A 21,714-nucleotide genomic window follows, 5' to 3' on the forward strand; every position below is an offset into this window, starting at 1 on the left:
AAAAAAACCCATACTATTCATTATTTTATTAAAAATAATAATAAGAGAATTAAGAAGAAAATTATATAAGCTTTAAAAAATTTGTTACGTCTGAATAATATTATAAAATATAAAATAATAATTAAATTAATAAAAATAATAAAAAAAATAAAAAAAAATTTTTTCAAAATTTCTAAAAAAAAAATATTCTTCTTATATATACATAAACACATACATAAAGTTTAAACATAAATATAAGAAATAATTGCTGTTATATTTAGTTAGCAAAAAAAAAAAACACAAAAATACTTTTTACATTATTATATACATATATTATATTATACATATACAATAAAATTAAGAAAAATTAAAAAAAAAAAAAAATAAAATGTGTCAAAAATATATGAAAATGCCAATTATGTGCATAGTACTAATTATATTTATTATTATACTTGTTGTTATAACTGGTGTAACATTAACAAGCCAATTAGATCAAATAAATATATTTAAATTAAATGAAAAAGTTCGTAGTGATTCAGCAAATCAAAATAATGAACATTATCGTGGTACAACATTAGATAGCAGTAATATTAATTATCGACAAAATACTAATAATAATAATAATAATAATAATGATATTGATGATTATAATAATCAAGATGGCGCTGCTGCTTTAGCACTTGAATATTATGGTAAAAATCATCCAAAAAATATTTTTCGCAAGGATTCGAAACATAACGAAAATGGTACTAGTCCCCGATCAACCAATAATTCAATAATTATTTTAAATTATGATATTAATCAAATTAATAATAATAATAATGGTAATGATAATGATAGTAATATAAATAAAATATTTAATTTTAATTATAATAATAACACAAATAATAATAATAGTTATAATAATAATTTTGTTGGTAATAGTCAAAAAGTGATTCGGGGAATCAGTGAAAAAAGTGAATTATTAAATGATAATATTAATATTACAAATGAAAATTATATATTAAATTTAAATATTGAAAGTGTTAGAAACGAATCCAATTTAAATAATATTTTTAAAATTATAAATATATCAATTGCAGAAACAGTAGTGCCATCATCATTAAATTCATCAATTTTAATTAATAATAATAATGATAATGATAATATGAATTTAACGGATGAATTTCATTTAATTAATAATAATAATAATGAAACAATTAATAATTTAAATATATCATTAAATCATCAAAATCAAAATATTACACCAATATTAAATATTGATGATAAAAATCCTAATATGATTGATTTTGAAAAAAGAGAAATAGTTAAACAGGTAAATTGGCAATCAAAAAACAACTTTATGTTTTTTTTTTTTGCTAAAAATAAAAGTATATCAAAAAAAAAATGTTATACTCAATCGATCCTCATCTATTTTTAAACGCCCTTCGAAACATTTATTCACGATTTTATCAAACCATACAAAGTATTTAACATAATATTTACGAAATAATAATCTCAATGTCTCATCACTCTTAAGAAATTGAGTGTTATTTCAAGATTTAGTGCAATCATATAAATCATAGATAATGTAAAGAAAGAGATGTAATATGTACCATATATGAAAAGGGTTGTTTTAAGAAATTTCAAAAATAAAAATATAAGCGATAATGTAGTAATTTGAAAACTACAAGTACTTAAGTACAATAAGGGGTCCTGAAAATCAAAAACAACTTATCCAGATTAAATCACAATAGACACTATTTCAGGTTTAATAATTTTATATGGGAACTGTTATACATATAACTTTTTACCTTGTATTTGCATAAATATTAAATTTCACTGTTAAGACATATTAAAAAATTTTTTATTCTTGAACGTTTTAGACCATCATATCCTTGGTAATCAAGAAAAATTATGTTAAGGGTGTTTTTGGTATTTCGCTTCCATTCTGTTATTAGATTTACATTAAATTTATTATACACATCGTGTAGATCAAGAACCAAGTGTTTTTGAAAATGTAACAATTTTCATAGTTTCGATAGTATTTTTTCTTAAACTGCAACTGCAAATTGTAATTTTAAAAAATTCAGCTGAAATTCGCAATTTTTAATTTTACAATACTCGCAAGTAAAAAGTTTTTATAGTTTAAATTCTAACACTTACAAATATTCAAAAATATCAAGAAGCTTAAGGAAAAATATTAGAGTAATTGGTTGTATTAAAAACATATATAACTGTGGCATTATTTCAACAACTACAAATAGCAACTATGAAGTTTTTTGTAGTCGAAGCTTCTTAAATTCTAAGAAATACAATGCTCTTAATTAAAATGTACTTATATGAATATTATTATTCTTATAGTTTACTAATAATAAATTATTTCATTTCTAGTATAATGTATTTGAAAACACTTGTAAATCTTCACTTATATTTGTATATTCTCTTAATTTTCCTGTCTGTAGCATTAATTCAATTGATGGATCGTAACTGATTTACTACTTTATTATAATAATCTGTTTATGAGCACTTTAAGTAATTCTTTAAGTACTATGTCATTTTCAAGGATACATTAAGTATATTTATTCCGTACATACACACATATGTATGTAATTATATTTTTTTGTGTTAAAATATTTTAATATTTTAAATGATTTGGTGCCAATTTTCATATAATTTATTAATATTCATAATTTGTATAATAATTTCATCATAATTTGTATATAATGTCTAGTAAAATGGTCTAGTGAACTTTGTCCGGAAAAACTGATTACATTGCATAGAATCATGATTTTTTTTTCACAATAAATTTATTACAAAAATCAATATGTAAAAAAAAATACTCTAGCAAAAAGAAACACATGTAATGTCAATTACAACGAAATACAAGAAATGTATCCGATATTTCAGTTTCTAAATGGAATCCAAAGATATCTTTGAGTTTGTTAACAGGAATCTTAGCATTCTAATTTATATAAATTTTAAATATCATCGATTTGATTTTTAACTTTCAATATAAAATTACGGAAAATATAATTATAGAATAAATCTTCTCAACTTGTGAAATTCTTCTAGAAATTCTGATTTAAAAGCCTTATTAAATTCTTATTTTTTCTCCATCAATCTAATTTCACTCCTGATACTCCCATTATTGCTTAATCTTACTTTGTTTTTGTTAATCTTTATATTATTCAATATACATAGGGTGTTCGTCGTCCTTCAGCAGTCAAACCCATATTCTAAATTCAATTAAACTAGAATAATATATTACAAATACACCAATATTTTATTCATATATCTAAGTACTAAAAAGGGTAATATTTTATCTCAATCAATTTTCATTTTGTATAAAAAAAAAGAAAACAAAAAACAAGGATAAATATTTCCAATTCGTATTTATAATTAGTAACAAAACCTCTTATATAACTTCCATTTATTTTCAATACATTTTGTAGATTTTTTGTAGAAAAATTTAAAAAATTCCAATTCACAAAGGATCCTTAAAGATATTTTTATAAAAAATACATGTTTGTATATTTGTAGATAAAAAAAAAATTTATAATTCATTAAAAAAACAAAACCAAAAACTAAATGTCTCTCCATCTACAACCCTAAGGCATATTTTTATGAGTTCAGTAAAAAAAAAACAAAAAAAAAATGTTCCATGTCATTTGTAAATATAAAAAATGTTTATAGATTCCACTGTTAAAAAATTTTTTTTGACATATTTTGTGAGTTTTTCACTCATTTGTTGTTTTTGTTTTGCTTTTTTTTATTATCGATTGTATTTCAGAACATTTACGAATTTTCATTTTGTATGTTCTAAAGGAAAAATAATAATGTGTGTCCGTTAGTTTCACTTAATCTTTATAAGGAAGTTTTTTTTTTGCTACTCGGTTCGTTTCTTGAACAAAGATGTTTAGATATCGAAATTCTTTCCCTTGATTTTAACATACTTTACATACATATTTAGAAAAAAACCTTTACTTGAATGGCCACTTAATCATGTCAAAAACAATTTGATTTCTTGAAAAAGCCCGCCTGATAAAACCATTCATACTTCGTAAAAATTTAAAATGGAACTGGGAATGAAACTTTTTTTTTTTTGACATATTGGGTTTTAAAAATCCTGTAGATATCTTCTAAATGAAGATCAACTGAAAATCAAGCATAATTTTTCTAAAGATTTCACTATTTTAATTAAAATATTAAAATATTGCAAGAATAAATCACAAAATATTTTGATTATGGAAGTAATAGTAGCACGTACCAAAACCAAATTTGTTAAGTATATCTTGAGCTGACCTTTAAAATGTTAGCATTTTATGTGACATAAGCCTTTATTAATTATTAAAAATTTTGTTCTTGAAAGTTCTTGCGTGCTCATCGCTTAAAATACGGTGACGGTGTACTGGAAAAGTTTTTCTAAATCATCCCCTCTACTTTTAATAAAAAATTATTTTCTACTATAGCAAAATAATTTTCATTAACTTACAAACTCACATTTATGTACAAATTGTAAACTTGTCCACCATCTCATCTCATACTTTTCTTGCTGCATTTCAAAATTCTTTTAAAAAGTATACATAAAATTTCTTGCTACCCTTTTTATAATTAAAAGACCTAAGTTTGAAAAATCTTAAAATCTGCGTATATTAATTTTTTGCTCACTTATTACTTACTAAATCAAATTAAATTTACTGTTCAAAAGTAATTGTAAAAGAAATAAATAAAGAGAAATTTTTTGTTAACGAATTTTTTTAATTTTTGTAAATGTACATATATATATACACAAATGTATATATGTATAGACCCATGTTCGTACATAATCCTGCAAATTTACATCTATATTTTTTTCTCTTTGAATATTAATTATTTAATGATTTTTTTTTCAAAGGGTCGTACCATGCCGTAACCTTCTTTTACTATATTAATTAAATTGCCAAAAAAAAAAAAAAAATCTTAAACGATTAATCAAAATATATGAGAAAAAGTTTTGGGAGAAAAAATGTAAAAAAATTTACAGTTTACTTAAAAAATTTTTTATATTTTTTTATTTAATTTAAATGATTTATTATATTTTATTAAATTTAATTAAAAATGAAAATTAAATTTTATTTTTGTTTTCAGTATTGAGAAATAATTAAATTTTCATTCAAACGGAAACACTAATTCAACATTTTGATTCTGTAATAATGAGAATAAGTTTTGATCTTTTAATTTTATTCATTTATAATTACTAATAAATAAAATATGTTATTCAAGATAAAACAGAAAGCTATTTCCGGCTGCGAAATGTCATATTTCAAATAGAATATATAAATAAATGTATATGTAAATGGACATGCATATTTAACCGACAGCGCTAAAATAATCTGCGATTCTATTTTATCGCTTAAGATTTTTCCATGTGAACAGTTGTTCAGTATATTACATTTTGCCGTTTCGATGTTGTTCTGTATTAGCAACGGAAATCGTTCGCCATTTTTGTTTTCCGTTTTGATTATGTTATTACACTGAAAAAAACTCGTAATCGAATATTTTTTGAGTGAAGAAAACTTGAAAAATGACAATACAATTACGAATTTTTTATTTTTCAGATCATAAAGTTTATACAATTATTTTAAATTTGAGAAAGCAGTTCAATTATACTCGTAAAATCAAAATAAATTTGATCTTAAACTTCAAAACTTCAATTTAAAAATGCTAATTCAACTAAATATAGTTAAAACTAAAATATGCCCAAAATAAATTTTTGCGTATTCAATTTTAAAACCTAATTAATAATCCTTGTATACAATCGTTCAGATGACAATGATCCTTAGAAGAAACGTGCTATTACAAGTAAATTACTTGTTTATCGCAATCAGAAAAATCAAAAAATTTTCTTTATATTTTTTTTTTTTTTAAATTATATGTTAAATATTAAATTCAAAAAAAAAAATAATGGAATTAAATTTTTTTTCTATATTTACGTGACAAAATTCACAAATTCAGTTTACTTTTTAAATAAAAATTAAACATCGAATTTAGCCTTAATTTTATAATTAAAATTCATAAAATATTACAAAATATTACAATAGATTTAGAATAAGACTGAACTATATGCGGTACAAATAAAGAATATGAAGACTTCGTTAAATAAGGATTCTCAAGCTCAGATTTTCAGACATTATAAGAATTTCAATGTTATTCACTTGACAATTTCATGTTACTCAAAAATAAGCTGTAATTTTTTTTTTGTTGTTACTGTAATTGTACCGATTTCACTAACATTTCACCAATTTCTACCATCTGCTATGCTTCCCAAATAGTTTTATTATACTTAGTTATTATTTTTATTATCATTCACTTCTTCTCTTCACATTTAGGAAATAAAAACTCAATTTTAAATAAAAAAATGACTACATACACATTTCTAAAAAAGCTCCAACAAGAAAAAAATTCTGTTTTAAAATCCAAAATAAAATTTACATATTTTTCACTATAAAAGATCGGAATACAAAAAGTCCCATAATTCATGTGTCGCATTCAAAAACTTTACATATTCATTGTTCAAAAAATAAAATCAACTTTTCATATAGAATAACAAAAACCATATTATTTTCGATTTGTAAAATCTTAAAGTATTATAAAGCATTTATTATGATAAAATTACAACAAAAAAAAAATATGTAAGAAATCCTTAAGAAGGATAGATAAAACAATAAACAATGAGTTTCTTGATTTTTTCATTTTACTATTTTTCTGTTTCTGTTTTTGTAAACGACCTCATTTTTCATTTTTTACTTCAGCTTCTTTCTGATATAAAAATTCTAAAGGAATAATGTTGTAACAACAACAAAAAAGAAAAAAATTCAAGTCAAGCCCCCAGATTTTAGTTTTTGAAATTTTTTTTTTCTTATTTTTGTCTTTCTATTTTGGTTTTTCTTCTCTCTTGTGTTTTCTTAATGACTAATAGCTGAAACATGATAATAATTTTACAATATTTTCAATTTAAAAGAAAAAATATAATGTGCAAAATGTAGATGAAAAAAAAAAAGAATTAAAGAAGAACAGACCCAGAACTTTAAGTTTTTCACTTAAAATTGGAATTTTTTTTTTCTCCATAATTATTTTATCTATTTTGTTTGGTGTAGTCACATAAGATGTGTAGCTGGCACTTATATTATGTGAATAATTTGTAAAGAATACACGATAACAAAACTATCACATACTTATATGACAGACATGGGGGTGGTTTTTTGAACATTAAAAGTCGAAAAAGTACAAAATCGTTTAAAATCTTAGAAAAATTCAAAAAAAAAAAAAAATTATTGCAGAATCATTTTGAAAATCAAGATATTTTATAGTATGTAGATTTTTTTAGTAAAATATTTGATACAAAACAAGGTAGTTTAGTTTTTACGAGAAAATTATAATATTTTCAATATTGTTCAACTTTATTAAATTAAAGAGATATCGAATTTTATCTCGAAAATCTCTATATATGTAAAATATAATATGCTCATTTCTACAACACATCTTATAATGCTTACTGTTTTGCATTATTAGATGTGTCGAAACTTTTTAATAATTCATTCCATCCATAGCCTTAATGAGCGAGAAAAGAAAATTGTAATAAAAGTAAGAGGAGTAAAATGGAATAATGTGCAAATAGTTCGACACATTCAAAATGGAACAGTATAAAATTCAAATTCAAAATATTTAAGATTTGACATTCCAAAAAAAAGCAGTGAAAAACTATTTGTATGCAAATTAATAGTAAATAAATGACACATTCTGAATGCTCTCTTAAAAGTAATTTGTTAAATTATGGTTTAAATCATAAGAAAATTGCTTGTAATTTCTTATATTAGAAAATTGAAAATATTCCGCTAAGTTATTCGTCTGCAGCCCCATGCCTTCTGTTGTTCTCTGTCACTCTCTTACTTTATTTTAATTTTTTTCTTAATATATTGACTCACATTTAATATTCTTTATTAATATTCTTATATCATAGTTGAATCCAAAAAAATTAATTTATACTTTAGAAGAAATACTTTATTGAAAGCAATTACAAATTGAAAATTAAACTGACAAACATTAAAATAAAACTCATAATTCTCTGTTAAGTCAATTTATTCGTTTTTTTTTTTTTACCAGTCATAACATTTGACAATTGTTTTAAATTTATTATAAATAATAATAATTATGACTTTGCAAAAAGAAACGAAAAATTACATAAAAAATTCGAAAATCTTCTTCTCATATAGTTGTGAAAATAATGACGCCCCATTCTTGATTTCATATTATTCTCTTCAGTTTACTTACAATAAATACAAATGAAACAGATTGAAAATGACAATCTGTTATGAGTATAGTCAGTGATGTTAATTGTATAAGAAAAGGAAGATAATAAAAAATTTCTCCTTTATTTTTTCACTTGTCAATCATAAAATATCCAATAGCAAAATTTGACAACTCCAAAGGTTAAAAAATTTAATTGAAATTTATTCTAGTATCCAATCGGGAATTAAAGAAAAAATTATAATTTTAAAATTTCTACTAATAATTTTAGTTTTATTTTAGAATAATTAAGGGAAAAAAGTTAATTTTTAATTTACTTATTAGTTTTACGCTGTTTGTCCATCTTTTTGTCGATTGCCATTTCTTCTACGAGTACGGATTTCAGTATAAAAAGATTAAACATTAGTTCATATGTTAAAATACATAGATCTCCAGAATTTCAACAGTTTAATTGAAATTCTGGAAAGGCTTATCAATAGAATTTGCTGGTAGTTCTTCGATTATAAGCCCTATTGAACTCCTGCAAAACAAAAATTTTAGGGTAACTGTCCTCTTGTTATGTTTCATAATTGATATAAAATAATAAATTGTATTTATGTGTTCTAATACTCTTGTTTTTTCTTGATATTGTAGATGATGAAGCACGCTTGGGATAATTATAAGTTGTATGCATGGGGTAAAAATGAACTAAGACCATTAAGTCAAAGAGCACATTCAGGTAGTATATTTGGTTCACATGAATTAGGTGCAACAATAATTGACGGCCTAGATACTCTTTTCATTATGGGAATGAATAATGAATACGAAGAAGGTAAAGATTGGATTGCAAGAAAATTCTCTCTGGATAATATTACTGCAGAATTATCTATATTTGAAACTAATATAAGATTTATTGGTGGATTATTAACTCTTTATGCTTTTACTGGGGATCAAATGTATAAAGAAAAAGCACAACATGTAGCTGATAAATTATTACCAGCTTTTCAAACTCCAACTGGAATACCATATGCATTGGTAAATACAAAAACAGGAATTAGTAAAAATTATGGTTGGGCTAGTGGTGGAAGTAGTATACTCTCTGAATTTGGAACATTACATTTGGAATTCTCATATTTAAGTGATATAACTGGAAATCCGTTATATAAAGAACGGGTACAAAATATTCGGCAAGTCCTAAAAGAAATTGAAAAGCCGAAAGGATTATATCCAAATTATTTAAATCCTAAAACTGGTAAATGGGGACAACGTAAGTTTTAAAAATAAAATAAAAATAATAAATGTATACAAATTAAATAATATAAAATTTTAGAACACATGTCTTTGGGTGCATTAGGAGATAGTTTTTATGAATATTTGCTTAAAGCTTGGATACAATCTGGGCAAACAGATGAAGAAGCAAGACAGATGTATGATGATGCAATGAAAGCTATTGTAGAAAAAATGGTTCGAACAAGTAACTCCGGCTTAATATATGTTTCTGATTTAAAATTTGATAGATTGGAACATAAAATGGATCATTTGGCTTGTTTTGCAGGTTAATTTTTTTTTTTTTTTATAAAATATACTATGTTCTTGAAGAAAAATTATTAATTTTTGTTAAACTATTTTAGGTGGTCTTTTTGCTATGGGTGCAAATTCAAGACAAAATGATAATACAGAAAAATTTTGGGAAGTTGGCAAAGGTTTAACAAATACTTGTCATGAAAGTTATGATAGAACGCCTACAAAACTTGGGCCGGAAGCATTTAGGTAATTTTTTAATTATTAAATTAAAGTTTGCCCCTTTCAAACAATGTTAATACTTTATGTCTAAAATTTTTTCAAAATGCTAGCAAAAACTAATTATTTCCTTTCATTTTCTAAATTTCTTGACTATTGCTTTTAAAATGCTATGTGTAATATTTATATAAAATTTCTTTTTTATATTTTATTCAGTTATTATAAAATTTTTTTTAAATAGATTTACAGATGCAATAGAAGCTAGAGCGCTTAAAGCACAAGAAAAGTATTATATTCTGCGACCGGAAACATACGAAAGTTACTTTATATTATGGCGTTTAACCCATGATCAAAAATATAGAGATTGGGGATGGGAAGCTATTCAAGCATTGGAAAAACATTGTAGAACTCCTCACGGTTACTGTGGTTTGAAAAATGTTTATATGGAGGATCCTCAAAAGGACGATGTACAGCAAAGTTTCTTTTTAGCTGAATCTCTAAAAGTATGTTTATAATTTTAATCAATATTTTTTTAATTTTACAATAGATTCCATTGGATAGAAATGCAGTTTTTAATTAATTTTCTTTTTTTTTTTTCTTACAATTGCAGTACTTATATCTTCTTTTTTCTGATGATTCATTATTGTCTTTAGACGAATGGGTTTTCAATACAGAAGCACATCCGTTACCTATCAAAGGAGCAAACATATTATATAGACAAGCTTCAACACCATCAACAGCGCCCTAAGGAATTTTAAATACATTTCATCATCTCATTCAATCTAAATATTTTAACTGGTTTTTATTTTTCTTTTCTTCTATAATTCTTGCATATTTAATTATTGTACACCCAGGAGATAATTACAATTAAGAATTTGATATTTTATATTAAAAAAAAAAAGTACATAGATTAAATAAATAATTTTCTGATTGCAAGTCAATATTTTTAATATAAATTTACATTCTTACCATTCTATTGATGAAACAGCAATCTATTATTAAATAATAGTAAAATCCAATCGAATATTATTTTTGTTTATAGTTTTTCGTTTGTAACTTAAAATAATTAAGAAAACTTTAAAAAATGGGTGATTTATACTTGGTTTCTTTTTAAAAGTTTTTAGCAGTTTGATAATATAAATTAAAATTAAATAATGGTTATTAATACATGCATTATACACTTTTATATTTTAACTTAAGAGAGAAAGAATTTTTCATCTATAATATTTTGGTAATTTCAGAAAAGAAAATTTCAAAAGAACAAATTTTATTATAAATGTAATTGGCAAATTATATGTTAATATCAATATGCTTGACGACATATACTGACGACATTTTTTTATATATTTGATATCAATAATAATATTATGGTAAACTTGTAATTCCAATATAGTTCAATGTTTAAATTAATTTGGTACGGTCAGTCGAATCTTTTTTTAAGTGTAAATATAAAAAATTGTATAATGTTTGTAGTGTGTATTAAAGCATGAATTCTTTTTGTTTCCACAAAACGACTAAATAAATTTTTCTAAATTATAAAATTATTTAAAAAAAAATATCTATTTTATTGTAATTTAAATGTTTTAAATTTATATTTATATATTTTAATTTGAAACTAAAAACAAATTTATATCACACGATGCATAACGGCAGTAAATTGCAAATTATATTCATATAATATTAAAAAAATTACTTAGATTTCTGCGAACTATAATTAGTTAACTACAATCGTAGATTAGATTAAACAGTTAATTGATTTTACATAAAAATTTAAATCAAATGAAAAAATTTAAGTTACGCATTTTAAGCTTTTCAAAAGTTTTTTAGCCTAAGATTAGTGTTATTCCTGTCACTAATTTAAAGAAAATTTAAAAATTATACAACAAAAATTTATGTAAATAAAAAAAAACAAAATGCAATAAAATTTTTATTGTAATAAATACATACAAAATTTTTATATAATAAAATTTTTTGTCAAATTTAATCACATTGCAAAAATTTATTTTAAATGCATATAAGAGATAAATGAAAAAAATTTTGCTAGTATTAAATTTCATTTAAATATTAAATTTTTTGATACAGCTAGTATCCCAGATCTTGATAATCTTGATAATTCTAGCCATTTATAATATCAAAAATCTTTATTTTTTTTTTTCAGTTAAAAATTTTCTTGTAAAGTGAAAGAATGTAAAATGAAATTTGGCTTTAAATATGCTTTTTAAAATTTGACTTTCATCAACCAAAAAGTTTTGTAAGAAATAAACAATTAAAATTTATAAACAGCATACATGACAAATATGTATGTATAAAAAAAAATAAATATCTTATAACACTATATAAAAGAATGGTAAATAAGCTTTTCGATCAATATTTATGTTTCCGAACATCAATTATTTAAGAAAACTAAATTTTGATATTAATTGAATAAATTTTTTTTTGTTTTATACATTCAAGAGTAAAAAATAATTACATTTTTAAATTATCGAAATTGTAAGTATTTTAATTGAAATTCAGGAACTTTGTTGATGCGATTAAGATCATTGAATCAACAGAAGTTTATTAAATTTAAGATTTTCTTTCAGATGATCAAATGTTAATTATTGCAAAACTCTTGAATGAATATTAACAAAAATATGAATTCTCAAATTTTTGATGAAATCAATTTTTTTACATAATTATTATTTATAATTTCTATTTTTTTTTTTTTCTATATTTTTGTTATAAAATTATAAATTGATAGAGGGAATTACTTTGTAACAAATAAAGTTAATTGAACACTTTATATAAAATATTTTAAATCATAAACACTTATTTTTTTTTTTTTTTGTATTTTTATTGAATGTAACTGACACATTCTGTGAATGAATTAATTTTTTTAACGTAATATTAAACATTAAATTTAAAATTGTAAACACGCCTTAAATATAGGATTACCTTAAATTATTAATTTTATAATCATATAATATTAATATTATTATTACAAAAGTACATTTACGAAAAATAAAGTAATGTTATTTAATAATACTAGTAATTTAATTATTGAAAAAAAAATGATTACATTAAATTGTAAATTAAGTGAAAACAACTTAAATAATTTGTAAAAAAAAAAAAAAAAAAAAAAAATAAGAAATTGTAGATAAATTTACATATTATTAAGTAAAAACACAGAATAGAAAAATTTTAAATATTCGATAATTGTGTAAATAAAAAATTTGATGTTATTTTTATTTTATTTCTTATTGAAATTGATTTTTAGTTCTTACGAAAAACACCCATACAGATCATTTGTACACGAGAATCTTATATTTTAATTACAAATTTAATAATGCATAATAAAACGTTTTTTTTTTTTCGTTTTCACTTTTCACCAAATAAATAGTTTCTCTAAAGTTGTAAGCTTTCTGTATTGCAATTTGTATAACTAAGGTCCTTCCATTCGAAATCCATTAACTTTAAAAATGAACTACATCCACATACAATACATATATATATATATATATATATATACATGCGTTTGTGTGTTTATACGGTTTAGAATGCTTAATATAAAAAATGCTTAATGTAAAGTTCGAAATTTCTATAAAAGGCGTCAAATAGTCATGCTCAGAATGCGATCAACATCGGGAAAACAGAGGTATGAACGTATAAAAAAGAAAAATTATAAAAATGTATTTATTCTTGTGTATTTAATTACTCTAAAATTTGTCTGCTTAATATTCAAATTCCTACATTTTATTGTGTCTAAGCAATAAAATTTATTACTAATAAAAAAAAATTACATTTTAGATTGTCGATGCATACATAACCTAAGTATGTATATCTAATAGAACTATCGATAATGTACATACAAACATAATATTATCTTCTTGTTAGTAGCAGCTGTTAATTTTTCATATGTACACATTATATATAAACAAATTTATTAAAAGAAAAAGAAAGTTTAATCTACAAGAGCTCTCTTCATTAGAATTTCAGGTACACGTAAAGAATATTAGATAAAATTTCGCTCAAAAATTGCACAACACGGTTAACATAATTTTGGAGGCCATTTTAAATGTTTATGGACAATGTTTGAAATACTAACGCTTTAAAACTAATTGTTTTCAAAACTTTGATGAACGAAAGAGAAATACAATTAAAGCAAATAAAGCAATTACATATTCATTTTTATAATTAATTAAATTTTTACCCAGCTAAAATATAACAATGCATAAATCTGATTAAAAAAAAACATTTCGGAAAATGCTGCTGCTAAAAATATCGCGCAATTAACTTATTATACATACGAAAAAAGATGATTATTTTCAATGAAAGTTCAAACATCGCACATAAAATTTATGCAAAAAGTGTATGTTTAAATGTACATACATACATATATTGTTCGTTCAACACACATGCTAATGGCAAATATGTTTCTAAATTTTTTAAACTGAAATGAAAACCGATCAAGCAGAATTTAATTTCAATGAGCCAGAAAAAACTTAGGAAATTACGTATAAAATGATTGCATTAAAAAAACAACCTAAAAAATATGTTTTTCATTATCATTCGTTTTGATGAATTCTAAATTGAAAATAGGTATACAACTATGTTAACTTCTTACCCTTACAAGTTCTTATCTTAATTTCAGAAAATGAAACAGTTTTGTCATTTATTACCTATAATTAATAGCATACATTTGTGTCAAAATTCATTTAAGAACTTATAGGGTCTTTTAATTTATATAAAATTGTATTAATTAAATGAGTATTCCTTTTTATTTTAAATAAAGAATTTATTTATTTTATACATATGTACGTGTAATTCATAGAAATTAATAAAAGAAGGATTTCATCTCATTAATAAAGTACCAAAACAAAGTATCTGCTAGAGATAAACGTTCTTCCTCTTTTTCGAATTTGTTTATTTTTTATACATTTCATTTAGAAATTCTGATTTAAGTCAACGTTTCACTCTCCTCCACTTTATCTTTTATCTCTAAATCCGGCATCACCTTAATTTTTTCGTCTGTGGGTGTAGCGCTTTCAGTTATATCGTCAAAAAGAAACATTAATTCCTCTTTAGAATATGATTTAGTTAGCTCCTTGAATTTCTCAACTTGCTCATTAAAATATTCAAAAAATTGTTTATCTTCCTTGCAATCTGGAAATAATGGCCTGAAAGAATCATATATATTTTTGCACAAATCCCTTATTATTTGGGCTTTTTTTTCAAAATTTTCTTTAACTTCGCCAGTTAACTTCCATTCATGATCGTTACCTACATAGCGACGCATTTTTTTAATTACTTCTACTATTTCAGGGACCTTTTTTAGCATTATTGGTGTAAATTTGAATGATTTTTGCAAATTAGTTAATAATTCTATGCATTTATCTAAATCAGTATCGTTAAAATGTAAGCCAAGAGAACACTTAATGTCACAGATTGTTTTTTGTAAATCCATTTCTTCTTCAACTAATTTTCTTTTTTCAGCAAGGATAATGGGATCTGTAGGAATCAGATTCCTAGTATTTGTTAACGCCGATTTTTGAGCCATTTCCATTTTGCTTTCCAAAACATGCTCTTGCGTTGGTGTAGCAATTTTTCGATGCTTGGATTGTGGTTGTTCATTATCATCATCAATATATCTAAAATTTGTACGAAATAATCATTATTGGGAAAATATATCATCAGCATTTTTTACCTTTTGGGCTTTATTTTTCGACCACTTCTACTTGTAATTTCATGTCCTTCTTTATCTTTAATCGTATTTGGAGACATAACACTCATCGAACTATCTATATCGTCAAGTTTATTTACTACCACAGAGGTTTCCATTTTAAGTTGTTCAATATGATCTTTATTATCATTCACATTTTCCTTTTGTTTAGTTATATCTTCTTTATTTCCTGTGGGACTTCCAGATTCCAAATTATCCACTTTAATAGGAGCAGAGTCTTCCCCATTTAAAGCTGCTTCAATTTGCTCTATAGCTTCACGAAAATTTGCTCGTTTCAAATTTTTATCTGTAGCAAATTTTTCTTTACTTTCCGTGTAGTGGAAAATATCTTCTATTTTTATATTCGCTGTTTCACCTGAATCAATTCATAAGAAATATTAGTTTGCACTCCATAGGCCTAACTTATAATTCACTTACCCGTGCCATAAAAGTACACATTGAACTTTTTGCTAGGAAGCAATTTCATTACTTTTGCAGGCCAAGCAGGATAACCTAAAGGTTAAGATTAAAATTGTTTCAAAATTGGAAAATTATTTTGAATTTTGTTTCTTTTTTAAAATTTTTGCACTATCTCAAATTTAAAAACACAAGTTTATTAAAATTCTTTGACAAACAAGACTGTGCTTCATTATTGGAAATTCATTTTTTTACCTTTAACTTTTGCAAACACTAAGTCATCGACTTGGAATGTCTTGTCCTTTTTACCCATTGCTAATTTCTAAACGTCTTTTAATGTATTATTTAACTTCCTCGATCCAAATAATTCTTAACAATTTCTTAAAAACAAAGCATTTACCGCTTTTTAAATAGAGCGTCGTCTAGTAAACCTTAGTTGCAATGCAATTTACTGCTTATTTATCAGTTCACTTTGTAGCTCTGTAGTTTTTACACTGACAGTCTCAGAACAAAATTGACAATTCTAGTTTTCCTTCAATGATTTCGTACCGACTTGCCTTTGCATTATATTCTTTATTATTCACATATTAACCCCTAGGCAAATTATTTTAAAATTTTAATTCATTATGGTATAAGAGATATTTGATTCATTGAAATTTATTATTATAATTTTGTGAAAATACGAATATATCAATTTAAACTTGCAATGAATTTTAAATGAAATGAATAGAACACTTTTAGCATACAACACGAATTAATTATTGTGTTTGGAAATGATTTTTGCATGGAAATTTCAAATTTTGACATTCCTTTTATTTTTAATGCAAACTTTTTCACTCTCAAAACTTAAATGAAATTCTATTTTAATGTGCAGGTTTTTATCACGTCGTCAATTTTATTATTAGTTCACATTTTGTGAAACTACAATTATTCGCTCAATTTATTTCAGACGACTTAGCGACCACTCATTACTCATGAGTAGGAAAACTGCGCTAAACCACTAAATATTTCCACTAAAAACCGTATAATGAGTGAATTCACCTTAACTTAACTACGAATTTGATAAGTTTATCTTCTCAATATTATTAATTATTGAAAAGTAATGTAATTTACATACATATTTTTATGTTATAGATATATCACTTTGTAGTTACTTAAAAATATTTATTTATTCAATTTAATTTTGACATTTGAAATATATATGTGCTGCAATGATCTGCGGAAAAAATCTTGACTTCAGATTGGAGGCAAAGAAAAAACATATTGTGCCGTTCAATTACAAATAATGTTCATTTTATTTTTCTTAGGGAAATCCTCATACAATTGACAATACACCTATCGACGTATATTTTTGAGGTTAAGTTAGTTTATTTTTATTGAGTTTAAAATGTATTTTACTTATACAAATTCAATTTGGAGGAACTTGAAAAATTTTATACATGAAAATTCCGTGATAAGAAGAAAATTTTCTTCAGAAGTGAAACAGGAAGTTAAGTTTGATAATTTCATAGAATTTAGAAGAGCGCAAGCATCGCGAAGTATACTTGTTCAAGTACAATCTGAAAATTCCTATGTGGATCTATGCAACTATTGCAGCAAATTTGGAGACATAATTGGAGCTCACCACTATGAACTCAAAGACAATTCGAATTACATATTGATTGAATATAAAACACTTGAATCAATTAAAGAAGTATTAGATTCCGCACATTACAATTTGGAATCCACGGGAATACCTGCATATTCACCGTTGTTGTGGTTCAAGGCAGCCGGAGTTGTAAAAGGCAATTCTGTGAAACTTTTAAATGACTCAAACAAAAAGGGAATCCTAAAAATTAGCAATGGTCTTTACCAAACTAGAGAAGCAGATGTTATGGAACTAATACTTTCAGCTGAAAATGTCTCTGATCAAATAAAAACATTACATGAATTAACCAAACTGAATGATTTAGAGATACGACTACGCTTTTTGGCAGCCAAACAAATTGAAAATTCAATATCAGGGATATTCCCAAAAGCTTCAGCCCTTCCTTTTGGATCTTCAGTTAATGGATTTGGAAAAATGGGATGTGACCTAGATTTAGTCTTGCGTTTCAATCAAGGCATTGTAAAAGATAATATCAATTCCAGACTCGTTTTTCATACAAAAGAAAATTTAACTAATGAGAGATCCCAAGTTCAAAAACAAATGGAATGTATTAGCGATATTTTGCAAATATTTTTACCTGGAATAACAAGTGTACGAAGAATACTACAAGCAAGAGTGCCTATAATAAAATTCCATCACTTGCTGTTAAACTTAGATGTAGACCTCACAATGAGCAATATGTCAGGTGTTTACATGTCTGAGCTCTTGTATATCCTTGGTGAAATAGATCATCGGATTCGCTCTTTAATTTTTGTAATAAGAAAGTGGGCACAAAGTGTTGGATTAACAAACCCTTCACCAGGCCGTTGGATAACAAATTTCTCATTATCTTGCCTAGCAATTTTTTTCTTACAAAACGTGAAGCATCCTTTGCTGCCCCCAATCGATTTGCTAAACAAATCTGCAACAATTAATGACATTCGTATAACTGAAAATGGACTTAATTGTACATTCTTAAGAGATCACAGTATTCTGGATTTTAGAACTGAAAACAATAGCGAATTAAGTGAGTTATTGCTACAATTTTTCGAGTTTTTTTCCCAATTTGATTTTAGTAATAAAGCTATATCAATGAACAAAGGATCTGCGATTATAAAACCAGACCACTCATCAATTTACATAGTCAATCCTTTAGAACCAAATTTAAATATATCAAAAAATATTAGCCTAGAAGAATGTGAAAGGTTTCGAATCGAAGTTAGAAATGCGGCATGGATATTAGATAATGAGATTGAAAACGCAAAATCGAATTCCAAAAGTACTACAAAACTTTGGGGAATCGCTAATTTATTCAAAACTAGCCAAGAAACGGTTATTAAACCGAATTTCTTTTTCAAACCCCGAATGGTTGAAATAAAGAATTTATTTGATGACAAAGACGAAGAAAAAGTTATTAGTGATGAAAATGATCATTTAAATATAAAAGAAAGTGTAAAAACGTTAGAAACAAATTTAACTAAAAAATTTAAAATTAACAAAACCAGTGATAGGTAATAGTTAGGAAGTTATGTAAAACATTATAGCGTAATATTTAAAAAAACCAAAAACTGTAAATTACAAAGTTTATGCTAAAGAAATAAATGATTTTCCAATTTTTATTCAAATAAACAATAGTAGTAGGTACCTAAAAACTAATTACGTTATAATTAAATGAAATTATGCGACTTGATGTGCGTTGCATAACCGGCCCTTTGGGCAAAAGCTCTCCCGCATATTTCACATACGTGCTTCTTTTCTCCAGTATGCAATTTTTTGTGTTCAGTAAGTCCTCCACGTTTAGCGAACCTTGCCAGGCACATATCACATTCATGTGGTTTTTCTCCAGTATGAGTATATTTATGTTCTCTTAATTGTCTTGGTAACACGAAGGCTTTTTCGCACTGATCGCATTTATGGGGACGGTCTTTCTTATCCATATGTTTTTGTTTTTTATGCAAACTTAATTTGTGCTGAAACCATTAACGTAAATTTTAAATCAAAATAATTGAATGAAGCAAAATAACCTACCTGGAAAGCAAAATGTTCCCCGCACTGTTCACACTGATAAGGCTTTTCACCCGTGTGAATACGCTCGTGCCAAACTCGTTGCCGATCTTTTTTAAATCCCTTTTCACAATTTGGCCAAGTACATATAAAAGGTCTTTCATCAGAATGACATGTAGATTTGTGATGATTTAAGTTTCCACGAGTTGTAAACGCATTTGAACATATTGGACACGCAAACGGTTTCTCTAATATAAAATTATGTTAAAAATTTGATCATTTTGGGACATTTTTAATATGACATACCTCCAGTATGCGACCTCAAATGCTGTTGATATTTTGCTTTTTGGTTTTCAAATAATTTTCCGCAATACTCGCATATTTGAATTTTCTTATGACGTTCTTCATGTTTTTCAAGATTAATCAATTTTTGAAAAACTTTGGGGCAATAGCTGCATTTCTTTAATTTATCTTTTCCATTAACAAATTTTTCATGAGCATAGTTCATATGGATCTCGTAATTTTTTCTTGACGAAAATTTTTTAGAACAAAATTCGCAAAAATTACATTTCCCTTTACTGTCCTTTTTGTGCTTTTCCAATAAACTTTCATTACTGAAATTCCTGCAGCAATGTTTGCAGTTATATATTTGAGGTATTTCCAAATAACTACTTGTATTCTCACTGATTCCTTTTTCGAATGTGTGATTTTCTTGCAAATTTAAAACTTTTTCGTCGTCTGTATTTAACATTAAATGAGGTTGTTTTAGTTCAGACTCCTCTAAAGAGTGAGTTTTGTTAATGAAATTTCTCTGTTTGGAAGAATTCGCGAATTTAGTCTGATAATTTTCTTTATAAGTTTTCAAGTTATCTTCATTCGTAAAATTCTTTTCATAAATACCACACGTCCCATTAATTTTATTATAAATAGATTTTTTGTTAATATTTTCATCTACCAGCTTAGAAATCATAGGAATTGATTGTATTTCTTCTAAGGGTTCAATTTCACTTTTGAGAAATTCAAAACTGCTTTCGTGACTTCGGAGGCTTTTACAAGACTCTTTAAATTTTTCGTTATTCCCACTAAGATTTAAAGTATCTTCTTCTCCAACTTGACATTCTTCACTCATACTTCTTTGAAACATATCTGTTTTATTATCTTTATATTCGGATAATTCACTTAAGTATCCCAGCTCTAAGTGATCAACTAAAATATGGTTCGAAAAAACTACAATACTTTCAAAATCACGATGGCACATAAGGCAAAGGCAAGAAATTATTCCACTTTTAGTAACAAAGATTTCTCCGCACTTAGCTTTTGATTCAACTACAATTTCTAATTTGCAATTTAATCCATTTTTTATTTCAATATGATCCATTTTTATTTGTTTTCTTTTTTTTCCATACACAATTTTGTATTAAATAAACTGAAATGACAGTTCTTTAAAAACAAACCAGAGGTGGATTATTATAGACGTACTAGGCAGAGAAAAATTCAAGGGCAATCTAGACGGGTGTTAAATGATATTTGCCAAAATGACACAGAAAACCTATTGTTTTTTAAATTTTTTTTTAAAAATTAATTTCAACAAAGAAACATGCTATTTTAGCATGTTTCCAAAGCATATTTTAAATTGATTAAAGCATATTTTAAATTAAATTGTTTTAAGAAAATATTTTAAAATTAAAAAAAAAATAAATAAAAATTGTTTGTTTTGTGCAAATGTAATGAAATTAAATAAAATAAATGACTGAAATTCGAAAACTTAAAATAAATATTTTCCAAAACATAATACCCTAACAACAATTACGGCTACGAGTACTAGTTTTACACAAGTGCATTAATACGTTAACGCATACCGAAATTGATACACGCATATCTCTATCTTTTTGTTAACAAAAAAAAAATAAACCTTACATGTAAAAAACAAGCATTACTACATAATGGCAAGCAACAAAAACAAGGAAAAATAAAACAAATGTATAACAAAAGATTTTTGTGC

The 21,714-nt window shown here is 24.8% G+C and overlaps 4 protein-coding genes across 5 annotated transcripts in view; 2 read left to right on the forward strand and 2 right to left on the reverse strand.

Moving 5' to 3' along the window:
* Positions 1 to 11,840, forward strand: part of LOC129605630 (mannosyl-oligosaccharide alpha-1,2-mannosidase IA) — a 44,810-nt gene extending 32,970 nt beyond the window's left edge. Inside the window, exons 1-6 of one of the 2 annotated variants that reach the window (XM_055515513.1) lie at positions 261 to 1,294; positions 8,881 to 9,493; positions 9,557 to 9,781; positions 9,858 to 9,996; positions 10,208 to 10,469; positions 10,577 to 11,840. In XM_055515513.1, coding sequence (XP_055371488.1) covers positions 368 to 1,294; positions 8,881 to 9,493; positions 9,557 to 9,781; positions 9,858 to 9,996; positions 10,208 to 10,469; positions 10,577 to 10,714 — 2,304 coding nt within the window. In that variant the 5' untranslated portion in view covers positions 261 to 367 and the 3' untranslated portion in view covers positions 10,715 to 11,840. Of the gene's footprint in view, positions 1 to 260; positions 1,295 to 8,880; positions 9,494 to 9,556; positions 9,782 to 9,857; positions 9,997 to 10,207; positions 10,470 to 10,576 lie in introns of those variants that run through there. The other variant, XM_055515514.1, reaches the window with a different exon arrangement.
* Positions 11,841 to 14,715: 2,875 nt separating this feature from the next.
* Positions 14,716 to 16,558, reverse strand: LOC129605499 (hepatoma-derived growth factor-like). Its single transcript, XM_055515287.1, has 4 exons — positions 16,337 to 16,558; positions 16,103 to 16,177; positions 15,650 to 16,040; positions 14,716 to 15,593 (listed from the first exon to the last, which is right to left on the reverse strand). Exons 1-4 carry the CDS (start codon positions 16,392 to 16,394, stop codon positions 14,903 to 14,905), a joined length of 1,215 nt encoding a protein of 404 aa, XP_055371262.1. The 5' UTR covers positions 16,395 to 16,558; the 3' UTR covers positions 14,716 to 14,902.
* Positions 16,559 to 17,424: 866 nt separating this feature from the next.
* LOC129605288 (poly(A) RNA polymerase, mitochondrial) lies at positions 17,425 to 19,334 on the forward strand. The gene has a single exon (XM_055514948.1). It carries the CDS (start codon positions 17,469 to 17,471, stop codon positions 19,221 to 19,223), a length of 1,755 nt encoding a protein of 584 aa, XP_055370923.1. The 5' UTR covers positions 17,425 to 17,468; the 3' UTR covers positions 19,224 to 19,334.
* On the reverse strand, positions 19,290 to 21,127 carry LOC129605289 (zinc finger protein ZFP2-like). Its single transcript, XM_055514949.1, has 3 exons — positions 20,019 to 21,127; positions 19,737 to 19,960; positions 19,290 to 19,678 (listed from the first exon to the last, which is right to left on the reverse strand). Exons 1-3 carry the CDS (start codon positions 21,088 to 21,090, stop codon positions 19,376 to 19,378), a joined length of 1,599 nt encoding a protein of 532 aa, XP_055370924.1. The 5' UTR covers positions 21,091 to 21,127; the 3' UTR covers positions 19,290 to 19,375.
* Between the last annotated feature and the right edge of the window lie 587 nt (positions 21,128 to 21,714).

Source organism: Condylostylus longicornis, unplaced genomic scaffold, assembly GCF_029603195.1.
Source record: "Condylostylus longicornis isolate FDR11 unplaced genomic scaffold, ASM2960319v2 ptg000013l, whole genome shotgun sequence".
In the NCBI taxonomy this organism is placed as follows: domain Eukaryota; kingdom Metazoa; phylum Arthropoda; class Insecta; order Diptera; family Dolichopodidae; genus Condylostylus; species Condylostylus longicornis.